Below are 15685 nucleotides of genomic sequence, written 5' to 3'. Positions count from 1 at the left end.
AAAAAAAAAAAAAAAAAAAGAAAAAACTAATATAAACAACCAAACCTTACACCTAAACCAACTAGAGAAAGAAGAGCAAACAAAACCCAAAGATTATAGTAAGAAAGAACTCATAAAGATCAGAGCAGAAATAAATGAACTAGAAACTAAAATGAAGCTGAAATAAAATCGATAAACATTGAGCCAGACACATGAAGAAAAAAGGGAGAGGGCCCACATCAAAAAATCAGAAATAGAAAAGAAGCTACAACCAAAACTACAAAATACAAAGGATGACAAGACTGCAATGAGGACTCAACACCAATAAAATGGACAACATAGAAGAGGAAGACAAATTCTTAGAAAGGTACTATCTCCTAAGACTGAACCACGAAGAAACAGAAAATAAAAACACACCAGTTACCAATAACAAAATTGAATCAGTAATTTAAAACTCCCACAAAACAAGGACGCAGGCTTCAAAGGTGAATTCTACCAAGCATTTAGAGAAGACTTGATATTGATTCATCTGAAACCACTCCAAAAAACTGCAGAGGAAGATATTCTCAACAAAATACTAGTCAAGCAAATTCAATAATGCTTTAAAAAAGATCATACATCATGATCAAGTAGGATTTGTCACAGGGGTGCAAGGAATTTTCAATATCCACAAAAAAATCACTATGATATACCACGGAAACAAACTGAAGAGTAAAAGCCCTATGATCATCTCAGTACATGCAGAAAAAGCTTTGGACAAAATTCAACATCCATTTATGATAAAACCTCTCTAGAACATATATCAACAACACATTAAAAGAATTATACACCATGATCAAGTGGGATTTATCCCAGGGATGCACGGATTCTTCAATATATGGAAATCACTCAATGTGATACACCACATTAACAAATGGAAGAACAAACACCATATGATCACCTCAACAGATACAGAAAAACGTTCAACAAAATTCAACACCATTTATGATTAAAACTCTCCAGAAAGTGAGCACGGAGGGAACCTACCTCAACACAATAAAGGACATAAAAGACAAACACACAGCAAACACCATTCTCAACAGCGAAAAACTGAAAGCATTTTCACTAAGACCAGGAACAATACAGAGATGGCCACACTCGCCGCTACCACTCAAAATAGTTTTGAAGTCTAGACAAGGCAATCAGAGAAGAAAAAGAAATAAAAGGAATAAAAAAAGGGGGGGGAGTGAAATTGTCATTGTTTGTAAATGAGATGATATTAACTATGGAAAATCATAAAGATGCTACCAGAAGACTACCAGATGTTATCACTGAATTTGGTAAAGCTGCCAGATATAAAATGAATACGCCGAAATTTCTTGCATTCTTATACACTAACAACGAATGATCAGAAAGAGAAATTACGGAAATGATCCCACTTTACATCACATAAAAAATATAATAAAAATACCTAAGAAGAAAAAAGACCTGTACTCAGAAAACTATAAGGACTGACAAACGAAATCAAAGATGACACAAAAAGGTGGAGAGATATACCATGTTCTTGGAGTGGATTAATCAATACTGGGAAAATGACTACACTACCCAAAGTAACTAACAGATTCAATGCCGTCTCTACCAAATTACCAATGATATTTTTCATGGAAATAGAACAAAAATGTTTACAAATTGTTTGGAAGCAAAAAAGACCCTGAACAGTCAAAGCTATCTTGAGAAAGAAAACTGGAGCTAGAGGAATCAGGCTCCCTGACTTCACAGCACACTACAAAGCTACAGTAACCAAAACAGTATGGTACTGGCACCAAAACAGAAATACAGACCATGGGATCACAATAGAAATCCCAGAGAAAAAACCAGTCACCTATATAAACAACCTCAGATATGCAGATAGGACTACTCTTAATAGCAGAAAGTGAAGAGGAACCAAAGAGTCTCCTGATGAAAGTGAAAGAGGAGAATGTAAAGCTGACTTAAACCTCAAAAAAAAAAAAAAAAAAACAAAAAACAAAACTAAGATCATGGCATTCAGTTCCATCACTTCATGACAAATAGAGGGGGGAAAGGTGAAAGCAGTGACAGATTTTCTTTCCTTGGGCTCCAAAATCACTACAGACAGTGACTGCAGCCATGAAATTAAAAGATGCTTGATCCTTGGAAGGAAAGCTGTGACAAACCTACTTCAGCTCAGTTCAGTCGCTCATTCATGTCCAACTCTTTGCGACCCCATGAACCACAGCACATGAGGCCTCCCTGTCCATCAGCAACTTCCGGAGTCCACCCAAACTCATGTCCATTGAGTCAGTGATGCCATCTAACCATTTCATCCTCTGTCGTCCCCTTCTCCTCCTGCCATCAATCTTTCCAAACATCAGGGTCTTTTCAACTGAGTCAGCTCTCCACATCAGGTGGCCAAAATACTGAGTTTCAGCTTCAACATCAGTCCTTCCAGTGAAAACCCAGGACTGATATCCTTTAGGATGGACGGGTTGGATCTCCTTGCAGTCCAAGGGACTCTCAAGAGTCTTCTCCAACACCACAGTTCAAAAGCAGCAATTCTTCGGCACTCAGCTTTCTTTATAGTCCAAATCTCACATCCATACATGACTACTGGAAAAATCATAGCCTTGACTAGACGGACCTTGTTGAACAATGTCTCTGCTTTTTAATATGCTGACTAATTGGTCATAACTTTCCTTCCAAGGAGTAAGCGTCTTTTAATTTCATGTCTGCAATCACCATCTGCAGTGATTTTGGAGCCCACAAAAATAGAGTCAGCCACTGTTTCCACTATTTCCCCATCTATTTGCCATGAAGTGATGGGACCGGATGCCATGGTCTTAGGTTTCTGAATGTTGAGCTTTAAGCCAACTTTTTCACTCTCCTCTTTCATCAAGAGACTCTTTAGTTCCTCTTCACATTCTTCCATAAGGGTGGTGTCATCTGTATATCTGAGGTTATTGATATTTCTCCCAGCAATCTTGATTCCAGCTTGTGCTTCTTCCAGCCCAGCGTTTCTCATGATGTACTCTGTATCTAAGTTAAATAAGTGGGGTGACAATACACAGCCTTGACATACTCCCTTACCTATTTGGAACCAATCTGTTACTCCGTGTCCAGTTCTAACTGTTGCTTCCTGACCTGCAAACAGGTTTCTCAAGAGCCAGGTCAGGTGGTCTGGTATTCCCATCTCTTTCAGAACTTTCCACAGTTTACTGTGATCCACACAGTCAAAGGCTTTGGCATAGTCAGTAAAGCAGAAATAGATGTTTTTCTGGAACTCTCTTACCTTTTTGCAAAGATGTTGGCAATTTGATCTCTGGTTTCTCTGCCTTTTCGAAAACCACCTTGAACATCTGGAAGTTCACGGTTCACGTATTGCTGAAGCCTGGATTGGAGAATTTTGAGCATTACTTTACTAGCGTGTGAGACGAGTGCAACTGTGTGGTAGTTCAGCATTCTTTGACATTGCCTTTCTTTGAGGTTGGAATGAAAACTGACGTTTTCTAGTCCTGTGGCCCCTGCCGAGTTTTCCAAATTTGCTGGCATATTGAGTGCAACACTTTCACATCATCATCTTTTAGGATTTGAAATAGCTCAACTGGAATTCCATCACCTCCACTAGCTTTGCTCATAGTGATACTGCCTAAGGCCCACTTGACTTCAAATTCCAGGATGTCTGGCTCTAGGTGAGTGATCACACCATCGTGATTATCTGGGTGGTGAAGATCTTTTTTGTACAGTTCTGTGTATTCTTGCCATCTCTTCTTAATCTCTTCTGCTTCTGTTAGGTCCATACCACGTCTGTCCTTTATTGTGCCCATCTTTGCATGAAACGTTCCCTTGGTAACTCTAATTTTCTTGAAGAGATCTCTAGTCTTTCCCATTCTATTCTTTTCCTCTATTTCTTTGCATGGATCGCTGAGGAAGGTCTTCTTATCTCTCCATGCTGTTCTTTGTATCTCTGCATTCAAATGGGTATATCTTTCCTTTTCTCCTTTGCTTTTCACTTCTCTACATTTCACAGCTATTTGTAAGGCCTCCTCAGACAGCCATTTTGCTTTTTTGCATTTCATTTTCTTGGGGATGGTCTTGATCCCTGTCTTCTGTACAATGTCACGATCCTCCGTCCATAGTTCATCAGGGACTCTGGCTATCAGATCTAGTCCCTTAAATCTATTCCTCACTTCCACTGTATAACATAGTGTATTAAAAAGCAGAGACATCACTTTTCTGACAAAGGTTCCTCTAGTCAAAACTATGGTGTTTCCAGTAGTCATGTACAGATGCGAAAGCTGGACCATAAAGAAGGTTGAGCACCAAAGAACTGAGGCTTTTGATTGTGGTGCTGGCGGAGACTCTTGAGATATCCTTGGACTGCAAGGAGATCAAAGCAGTCAATCCTAAAGGAAATCATCCCTGAATATTCATTGGAAGGACTGATGCTGATGGTGAAGCTACAACACTTTGGCCAGTGGATGCAAAGAGCCAACTCAATGGAAAAGACACTGATCCTGAGAGAGATAGAAGGCAAAAGGAGAAGCGGGTGACAGAGGGGAAGGTGGTTAGATAGCATCACTGACTCAGTGGACATGGATTTGAGCAAACACTGGGATATAGCGAAGATGGGGAAGACTGGCATGCTGCAGTCCATGGGATCGCAAAGAGCTGGACTCAACTTAGTGACTCAGCAACAACAAATGGTCAAGTAATCTATGGTGGAGGAGGCAAGACTATACAATGAAGAAAAGACAGTCACTTTCAAGAAGTTGTGCTGGGAAAACTGAACAGCTACATGTAAACGAATCAAATTAGTACATTTTCTAACACTATTTCCAAAGATAAACTCAAAATGGATTAAAGAAAACCAGATACATTAAACTTCCTAGAGGAAATCATAGGCAAAACACTCTTTGACATAAATCGCGGCAATCTTTTATTTATTTGGGGGGGGGGGGTTGGTTCCCCTCCGAAAGCAAACAAAAGCAAAGCAAAAAGAGACAAATGGAACCTAATTAAATTTAGAAGTTTTTACACAGCAAGGAAACCATCAAAGAAAAGACATCAAATATCTTTTCATCATTGTATAGTCTTGCCTCCTTCATCATAGATTAATTGACCATTTGTTGTTGTCGTTGAATCACTAAGTCACATCCGACTCTTTGTGACCCTACGGACTGCAGCACACCAGGCTTCCCTGTCCTTCACGCTCTCTCAGAGTTTGCTCAAATTCATGTCCAGGATGAAAAGACATCTTACAGAATGGGAGGAAATATTAAAAAAGAACTGCCATATGACCCAGCAATACCACTTCTGGGCATACACACAGAGGAAACCAGATCTGAAAGAGACACATGCACCCCAATGTTCATCGCAGCACTGTTTATAATAGCCAGGACATGGAAGCAACCTAGATGCCCATCAGCAGACAAATGGATAAGGAAGCTGTGGTACATATACACCATGGAATATTACTCAGCCATTAAAAAGAATTCACTTGAATCAGTTCTAATGAGATGGATGAAACGGGAGCCCATTATACAGAGTGAAGTAAGCCAGAAAGATAAAGAACATTACAGCATACTAACACATATATATGGAATTTAGAAAGATGGTAATGATAACCCTATATGCAAAACAGAAAAAGAAACACAGATGTACAGAACAGACTTTTGGACTCTGTGGAGGAGGGCGAGGGTGGGATGTTTTGAGAGAACAGCATCAAAACATGGATATTATCTATAGTGAAACAGATTACCAGCCCAGGTGGGATGCATGAGACAAGTGCTCGGGCCTGGTGCACTGGGAAGACCCAGAGGGATCGGGTAGAGAGGGAGGTGGGAGGGGGTTTCGGGATGGGGATTCCATGTAAATCCATGGCTGATTCGTGTCAATGTATGGCAAAACCCACTACAATATTGTAAAGTAATTAGCCTCCAACTAATAAAAATAAATGAAAAAAAATGATGTGAGTGACAAGGGATTAATTTCTACAATATACAGAGCTCACCCAACTCCATATTAAAAAAAAAAAATGAACAATCCAATCCAAACAATGGGCAGAAGACCTAAATAGACATTTTCCCTAAAGAGACATACAGAAGACCAACAGACACATGAAAAGATGGTTCGCATCACTAATTATTAGAGAAATGCAAATCAGAATTACAGCAAAGTCTCACCTCACACCAGTCAGAATAACCACCATCAAAAAAATCTACAAATAATAAATGGTAGAGAGGGTGTGGAGGAAAGGGAACCCTGCTAAACTGTTGGTGGGAATGTACACTGTGCAGCCACTAAGGAGAACACTGTGAATGTACATTGTGCAGCCACCAAAAAGAACACTGTGTAGTGTTCTGACAAAGTTAAATACTATGTAGTAGCCTGACAAAGTTAAAAATAGAATTATCATGTAATCCAACAATCCCACTCATGGGCATATATCTGGAAAAGACTAAAATTCTAATTTGAAAAGGTGCATGCACCCCAATGTTCATAGCAGCACTATTTATGATAGCCAAGTTATGGAAGCAACTTAAATGTTCATCAACAGGTGAGTGGATAAAGAAGACATGGCATGTATAAATACATATACATATACACAAATATATAGATAAAGAAATATTCCTTACCATATAAAAGAATGAAATAATGCCATTTGCAGCAAAATGGATGGACCTAGAACTCATCATACTAAATGAAGTACTACAAGTCAGAGAAAGACAAATATCACATGATATCACATATAGTGGAATCTTAAAAAATGATATGAATGAACGTATTTACAAGACAGAAATATACTCACAGACTTTGTCAACAAACCTATGGTTAGCAAAGGGGAAAGGAGGGGGAAGGGAAAATTTGGAATTAACAGATACACACTACTGTATATAAAACAAATAAGCCAAAAGGACCTACTGTATAGTTGAGGAAACTATATTCAATACCACGTAATAGTCTATACTAGAAAAGAATCTGAAAAAGTATATATATGTGTGTGTGTGTGTGTGTGTGTATATATATATATAATCATATATATAGTTATATAGAGAGTGATTTATATGTATGTGTGCATGCACACATATAAAACTAAATCACTTTGCTGTACACCTGAAAATGACACAGTATTGCAAATCAACTACAGTTTAATGAAAAAAAGAAGATATGGTATATTCTGAAAACAGTCTTGAGAAAGAAGAACACTGCTGGAAGAATCATCCTCTGGCTTCAGACTATACTCCAATGCTATAGTAAGCAAAACAGTATGGTACTAGCACAAAACTAGTCATATCCATCAATGAAACAGAATACAGAGCTCAGACATAAATCCACACACGTATGGTCAATTAATATATGACAAAGGATGCAAGAAGACACAATGGAGAAAAGAGTCTCTTCAACAAGTGGTGCTGGGAAAACGGGAGAGCTACACGTAAAAGAATCAGATTAGAACATTCTCTAATACCATATCCAAAAATAAACTCAAAGTGAATTAAAGATCCAAATGAAGACTGAATACTATTAACACTCCTAGAGGAATACATAGGCAGAACCCTCTTTGACATAAATCGCAATAGTGCTTTGGATCCCTCTCCTAAAGCAAAGGAAACTAAAGCAAAAATAAACCAACTGGGGCCTTATTAAACTTAAAAGCTTTTGCACAGCAAAGAAAACCATAAACAACAACAAAACCTACTGAATGGAAGAAGATATGTGCAATTGACACAGCCAATAAAGGGTTAATACCCAACATATATAAACAGCTCAAATGACTTAACATCAAAACAAACAAACAAAAGTGCTCTGATTTAAGAATGGGAAGAAGAACTGAACAGACATTTTTCCAAAGACGGAATGCAGATGACCAACAGGCACACGTAAAGATGCTCGGCATCGTTAATCATCAGGGAAACTCAAATCAAAACCACAATGAGATATTACCTCACCTGTGAGAATGGCTAGCATCGAAAAGAACAGAAATAACAAATGTTGGCAAGGATGTGGCAAAAAGGTGACCCAGGCTGGCGGTCGGGGCGTGGCCAGGGTGAGGACGCTGTTCTCCAAGCAAGACAGCAAGTTTTGGGTGTGAATGGTGACTGTGCCCATGAGGGCCTCTGGCAGGGCCCAGGCCTGGGGCGGGGATCCGGGTCTGGGGCGGGGACAGCCGACAGGCAGCTGGGGCCCAGCGCAGGGCGGCCCTCGGGGTTCGCGCCGCTTTCGACCCCAGGAGCCTTGGGCCCGTCGCGGCCTCCCCCTCTCCACACGGGCCCTGCGCAAAGACCAGCGCCCTCGTTATCTACGTCTCCACCCACCGGGTCCAGCAGCACCAGAAAGAAGTCATCGCCGCCGCCGCCGCCGCCGCCGCCATCTTGTCGGGTGCCGCAAGCCGAGAGCAGCCTGGGATATTCCCATCTCTGCGTCCTTGAAGCTCCACTGGAACCAGAGCCGCGGAGGAGGCGCAACCCCGCCCCCTGCCGCGGGCCCCAACACCTTCCTGAAAGGGGAAAAAACAAAATGTGCACTGCGCGGAAACTGGTCCTATCAGATATTAAAACGTGTTTAACGCCACCGTGATTTAAATATTCTTGTACTGGGTCTCCAGAACAGAATAGAACTCCCAGGGGCAGAGCCTCGTATACATAAATAAGTTCCACTGTTAATATTAGTAGGAAATCAAGGAGGTCTTCTGAGATACAGGGGAAGCGGCAGGTCACTTCAATAAAAAGTGCTGCACTGAAATGTTGTGAAGTAATTAGCCTCCAACTAATAAAAAGAAAAAAGTGCTGGAGTGAATACCTTAGGTATCTACCTACATAAATCGATACCACACGGTATAAACACACACACCCCAGCCCTTCCCAGTGCTAAGCATGGCAGTTAGCACCTACCGTATGTTAAACATTGTGTATTGGATGGATGGCTGGATTGATAGGTGACAAAATTCCCGAGAGAATACACAGTGGAAAATGATGCCTTTTTAAAAATTTTCCTTCCACATTCAGAACTGTCTTGAGCAATGTCCTCAGGACCATAGTTAAATTTTTCATCCTGCTGGTGCAGAGTAAGAGGTGACGTCAAAACAGAGTAGCACTGTTGAGCCGAGAAATGCAAGGCCTAAAGGATGAAGCAATTTATATTGAAATCTGGAAAACCCAGCCTACTCCTGGGTTCTCCCCATAAGGTGCACGACCTAAACCAACTCTTTGCTCTTCTACCATTGGGTACACCGTGGTAAATTTCATGTCCAATCTCACAGCGTGGTGAGGACATCGTTCAGGTTACTCTAGATCCTCCAGTATGTGGAGGTCTCTGGACAACAGCATTGGTGAAATGTGACAAGGTTAAACCCTAAGTTACTATAGTGGACTCTCCTGAGAAAAAGGCACAGATGCCTTTTGCCTGCCCAGTAGCCTCCGTGTGCCTGCTTGCATTTAAGTGTGGTGGCCTAGTCTCACTGTAATGGATTTGGTCTGTGATGCCTAATAATCTTATTAATGTTGATGATGATCTTCCAATTTGTCTGTCATCAGTGAGTTGGGAATCGATATAAATACAGGGTGAATTATCTGGGAAGAGAAAGGTTTCAAGTGATGACTAGATTGTGGGATAGCTATAGTTTACCTTGGTGGCTCAGTGGTAAAGAATCCACCTGCCAATGCAGGAGACACAGGTCCATCCCTAGGTCGAGAAGATCCCCTGGAGAAGGAAATGGCAACCCACTCCAGAAATCCCACGGACAGAGGAGCCTGGCCAGCTACAGTCCATGGGGTCGCAAAGGAGCCGGACATGTCTTAGTGACTAAACGACAGTTTAAATAATCCCTTCTTTCTCCTCTTTTAGTGATAATGGACACTTGCTAATCTCTTGATTAAAAGATCAAGTTTTTCATCCATAACAGTTCAAACCTCATCAAAATTTCTACATCACATATTTTTTCTATTACATTTTTTGGAGGAAGCATTTTTTTTTTTCAAATCTGAGGCACAGAGAAGTGCATAAAACATATATGTCAGGTTTAGATAATACCAGGGATAAATAATGCCCTTATAAAAGCAACACCTCTGTAACCAGGACAAAGGTCAAGAAACAGACCATTGCCAGCCTTCCAGAATACAGCCACCGGTATTACTCCCAATCACAACCCACACCCTCCCCTATGGATCTTACTTTATGATAATCAGTTCAGTGCTTTTCTAAAAAACATGACCTTACAACTTTTGTATGCATTCCTAAGCAATACAGTTTATTTGAAGTTGTATCACAGGAATCATACGGCATGCTCCCTTTTATGGCCTGCTTCTTTCACTCTATCATATTTATTTGAGAGATTCGTCCATCTTGTTCCTAGTAGCCTTAGATCTTCTGTCTCCATCACTGACTAGCATTCCAGTGCATGATTTTAGCAAAGTAATTTTGACATGATTATACTGTTCTACACTGTGTGAACACTGGGATGCTTTTAGCTATATTTTTTTCTAACAATGCCTTTAGCTTTTTCTTATGAACAATGGTGCAATGAACTTTCTTGGGCGTTTCTCACAGGGCTCATGTTTAAAACTCTTTTGGGTATACTTGCAAGAACAGAGGCACTGGCCCATAGTCATACATATCTTCAGCTTTTCTGCATGGTGACAAATTGTTTTCTGTAGTGTTTGTAACAACTTGTAATCCCAGCAGCACCATAGAGAGTTTCTCTGCCTGCACATCTTCATCTACACCAAGTGTTGCCAAAACCTAATTTACTTGTTTATCACTGCTATGAAGTTTTTGCACATTCTCACCTTTATGAACCTTTTGGACACTCTCTTCTATGAAAAGCCTGTTCATGGACAACTCTTTCGCCATTTTTCTATCCTATTTTCCATCTTGTTCTTACTGATCCAGTGAGTTATTTATGTGTTTTCAATACCAGTTATAAGTGTGGCTAAAATAATCCTACGTTTTGTTGTTCGTATTTCCTCTTTTGTGCTGTGCTTTGTGAACAGACTTTAATTAAGACATACTTAATTATATAACATACTTAATGATGACATAGTCAAAGTTTATCATTCTTCTGCTTATGGCCAGTGCTTTTCTGTTTTAAGAAATCTGTCCCTGTCCTGGGGTTATGGAACTATTCTCTATCTTGTCTTCTGGAATATTTGTGGTTTTGCCTCTCACAGTCAGGTCATAATCCAGCTACAAGTGATGTGTGTGTACAATGTTGAGTAGGGTTTCTTTCTGTTTTTATATTTTATCCTATGAACAGCTACCTAAACTTTTATTGATTCTACCAATTTCAGTGAACCACTTATTGAAAAATCTGACCTTTTCCTACAGATTTGCAGTGCCACATGTGTCATAAATCAAACATCTACCTATGTGTGGGCTGGTTTGGGTACTCTCTATTAAGTCCCATGGCCCTATTTGTCTGTCTATTTAAAATACCCCATATCAGCATTCATCACTACAAATCTAAAGTCAATTCTGATATTTGGATAAGGCCACTCAACTCTACCTTGTTCTTCAAGAATGTATAGGTTATTTTTGGCCTCTCTCGAATCCATTTCAATTTTCAGTTCATCAGAAAAAGTTCAACCAAAATCCTTCCTAGGGTTCTAGTTAAGATTGCATTGCACTTTTGGATTTGACTTCTTGCCTATAATATAGAAAGTTATTGAATGGATAATGGTGTACCTTTCCTTTTAATAAAAACTTCTTTAATATGTCCCAATAATATTTCTTTTTTTTTCCCACAAGAGAGCATTTTATCCTAGGCACTTCATGTTGTGCAAATAGTGCCTTTGAAATTTTCATTTTGTAAATCTGTTGCTGGTAAATAGAATAAAATTGGCGTCTGTATGTTAATATTTTATCCTGTGAACAGCTACCTAAACTTTTATTGATTCTACCAATTTTTCTGTAAATACCTATAGAATTTAGTGTACAGAATCATATCGTCTGCAAACAATGCCAGTCTTGCTTCTTCCTTTCTGAGCACTTTGTTCCTTCTGTTCCTACCTACTATATTTTCTGGGTGATAGTGGACATTCTTACTTGATGCAGCTCTCACAAGGAAGCTTTCAGTAATTCCAAGAATGATATTTGCTGAAGGTGTTGTGTGCTGTAGCAATCTGGATCCAATCAGGAGATGGAAAGTACACAGTGGTCAGGGGAAATTTAACATAATGTTTAAACATAAAGAATTATTAAATATGGCACATGTAGAAAATATACGATTTAGGAAAACTATATGGTATCCTGGGTTTAAGAAGCATACCCAAAGGAAGACAAACTTGGAATGGGGGTTCCTCCCCAAGCCTGGAGATCACATCTCTTTGGAGAAGGTGTAGCAGACCCTTCTGAAGGCAGAGAAGTTTGCTAATTTACCAGTGCCAGAGCCAGTCTGCAGAACCAGAGCTGGTCTACAGTTGAAGGGTGAGCAGGAAGGTACCCTCTGGAGCACATCAGTGTGGAAAGGCCACAACTGGTGGCCAGCATGTGGACATGTAGTAGGAACAGGGGACCTGGCGGAGTTGGAGGCCTGGAGCTGGCAATGTCCTATATGTAGGATCAGGTGGGCCTCGAGGTTGTGAGAGCTGCAGCCTTGGGATAAGTGCAGGAGATAAACCTAGTGGTGGGGTAAGGTGGGCGAATGAGTGCAATTAAGTAGGGGGAATCTGCGGGTAGGTGGCTTGGAGCACAAGATATCCATGTGAAGAGGGCCACAGAAAGCCAATGACCAGACCACACTGGTTCTGCACAGTCAACGAGGACAGTTGTTCTGGACACCTGATTGGAGCAGAACACCTAGGCTATCGTTACACTCACACTTCTGACAGCCAGAAGTCACAGGAGAGCTACTTCCTCCTTCAGTGTCCATCCAGTGTCTTCTAACTGAGAGAATGGAACATCATCATCACTCTGAAGGAGAGATTCTTAAAGTAATCCATCCATTATCAGAGAGCTTATCATAAAGAGTGAATTTAGAACAGGGAGGCAATGCATTAATAATTGGCTTCATATCCTTTGACAGTTTAGGGGAGTCCCTTCTACTGCTATTTTGTTACATGAATCATGGGCACTCTGTTGCTCAGTCACTAAGTCGGGTCCAACTCTGTGCAAACCCTTGGACTCTGGTGCACCAGGCTTCCCTGTCCTTCACTATCTCCCAGAATTCGCTCAAACTCACATGTATTGAGTCAGTGATGTTATCTAACCACTTGATCCTCTGTGGCCCCCTTCTCCTCCTGCCCTCAATCTTTCCCAGCATCAGAGTGTTTTCCAATGAGTCAGGTGGCCAAAGTATTAGAGCTTCAGCCTCAGCATCAGTCCTTTCAATGAATATTCAGATTGATTTCATTTAGGATTGACTGGTTTGATCTCCTTGTTATCCTAGGGACTCTCAAGAGTCTTCTCCATCACCGCAATTTGAAAGCATCAATTCTTTGGCACTCAGACTTCTTGTCCAATTCTCACATCCACATGTGACTACTGGAAAAACCACAGCTTTGACTATACGGACCTTTGTCAGCAAAGTGATGTCTCTGCTTTTTATTATGCTGTCAAAAATAGGCACCCTCTCTATCATTGTATTGTTTCTCTGGTGAATTAATGATTGAGGCAGCAGGACTGCCCACGTCCAGAGTTTTAATAGACCACTTATAATTCTTGTTGGACCCAGGGCTCCTTGGTCTGAAATGAGTTTTGCTGCAAAACTTAGGCTTTGGCACAAAGCGGGTGTCAGGGTGTAGGGCAGAGACACTGTGATCTCTGCATTCTAGTCCTACCCAGGGCTTGCCTGTTCTACCTGCAAGAAGAGACTAGGTGTATGGTGAGATTGCCTCTTACACCATGAGTGTGAATAGCACGTGTTCTCAGGAATAGACTAGTTTATACCTGAAATGTTGCTCTACTCTCTTGATAGCTGTACCTGAGATAAACAGGGAGAGAGGATACTTGGATTTCATTTAAAGCCATGCTCATCAGAGCCCTGTCCACGGAGGAGCAAGGCAAAAGGTGCCTGTGTGATAACAGAGTCTATGTGTTTATCAATGTTGGCAACTTGAATACTTTAACTGCACTTTTCTCACTTGCCTTTAGGCTTGAAAATGGACAAAAATTGATGAAGGGAAGTGACCCATAATTTTGCTGTTCTTAAGTGACAAATTATGCATTATTTAGTGATTGAACTGTCATACTGGGAAGGAGAGAAAATTTAATTTAAAAAGAAAGAGAACTTATATCCATATTCAATTGATAGAATAAGATACCACTAAATCCAGAGGGAAAAATATACAGTTATATTTCTCTTTCTGACTTACTTCACTCTGTATAATAGGCTCTAGCTTCATCCACCTCATTGGAACTGACTAAAATGTGGTCTTTTTTATGGTTGAGTAATATTCCATTGTGTATTTATGCCACAACTTCTTTGTCCATTCATCTGGTGATGGACAGATGGACCGTTAGAATAGATGGACCTCTGTTCTAACACATATATATAGAATCCAGAAAAATAGTACTGAAGAATTTGTTTACAGGGCAGCAATGGAGAGGCGGACATAGAGAATAGACTTATGGACATGGGGAGATGGGAGGAGAGGGTGAGATGTTTGGAAAGAGTAACATGGAGATTTACATTACCATATGTAAAATAGATAGCCAACGGGAATTTGCTGTGTGGCTCAGGAAACTCAAACAGGGGCTCTGTATCAACCTAGACAGAGTGGGATGGGGAGGGACATGTGGGGTGGATTCAAAAGAGAGGGAATATATGTATACCTATGGCTGATACATGCTGGGGTTTGACAGAAAACAACAAAATTCTGTAAAGCAATTATCCTTCAATTAAAGAATAAATTAATTTTTAAGATATTGTTATAGTTGCTCATCCTGGGAAAATTGTACTCTCTTCCTAGTACTTCAAATGTATAGAGCATATTCACATCTTCTGTTCAGAAGTCACACAAGACACATTAACCCATAGCCTTATGTTCTCACACAGGACTGGGCTGGCTTGCTTTCCCAAGCACCCCGAGACCTTGTACAGGAGGACCCGAATATGAACAACAGGTTTATCCTTTAAAGGCTGTTGGGCCCGCTGCCTGTGCTCTCTTAACCACCAGGCATGCAATGATGAGACACAAATGTGAAATCTGAGACTTACTCACTAACAAAAGGAGAAACTCTCTAGGGCTGCCACATGTGAAGTTTTTACCACTGAGAATCCAAGCAGGCACTCTCACTTAGCGGAAATCATTGAGAACTAGGTTTTATGGAGATACACACTTCTAGTCCGGTTTCTGAAGGTGGGCTGTATAGCTGCAGCTGTTGTCTCTCTCCCTGCAGGAGGAAGGTGAATTTGTGAGCTCCCCACAAACCACAGTCACAGAAAGCTAACCAAAATGATCACATGGATCACAGCCTCATGTAAGGCTCATGTAAAGCTATGAGCCATGCCGTGCAGGTCAACCCAAGATGAATGGGTCGTGGTGGAGAGTTCTGACAAAACGTGGTCCACTGGAGAAGGGAATGGCAAACCACTTCAGTATTCTTGCTTGGAGAACCTCGTGAACAGTATGAAAAGTCAAGAATGTAGGGCACCCGATGATGAGCCCCCCAGGTCAGTAGGTGTCCAATATGTTACTGGGGAAAAGCAGAGAAATTGCTCCAAAAAGAATGAGGAGGCTGGCCAAAGTGGAAACGACGCTGTTGTGGATGTGTC

At 40.8% G+C, this 15685-nt stretch overlaps 1 protein-coding gene across 1 annotated transcript in view; it reads right to left on the bottom strand.

The window, feature by feature from the left end:
* LOC122690450 (zinc finger X-linked protein ZXDB-like) overlaps positions 1–10824 on the bottom strand; it is a 59503-nt gene extending 48679 nt beyond the window's left edge. Inside the window, exons 1-2 of the mRNA XM_043897419.1 lie at positions 10761–10824; positions 8292–8473 (exon numbers count right to left, since the gene is read on the bottom strand). Coding sequence (XP_043753354.1) covers positions 8292–8473; positions 10761–10824 — 246 coding nt within the window. The remainder of the gene's footprint in view (positions 1–8291; positions 8474–10760) is intronic.
* Between the last annotated feature and the right edge of the window lie 4861 nt (positions 10825–15685).

The sequence above is a fragment of the Cervus elaphus genome, chromosome X (assembly GCF_910594005.1).
Source record: "Cervus elaphus chromosome X, mCerEla1.1, whole genome shotgun sequence".
In the NCBI taxonomy this organism is placed as follows: domain Eukaryota; kingdom Metazoa; phylum Chordata; class Mammalia; order Artiodactyla; family Cervidae; genus Cervus; species Cervus elaphus.
This window is presented reverse-complemented; position numbering and strand designations above follow the sequence as displayed.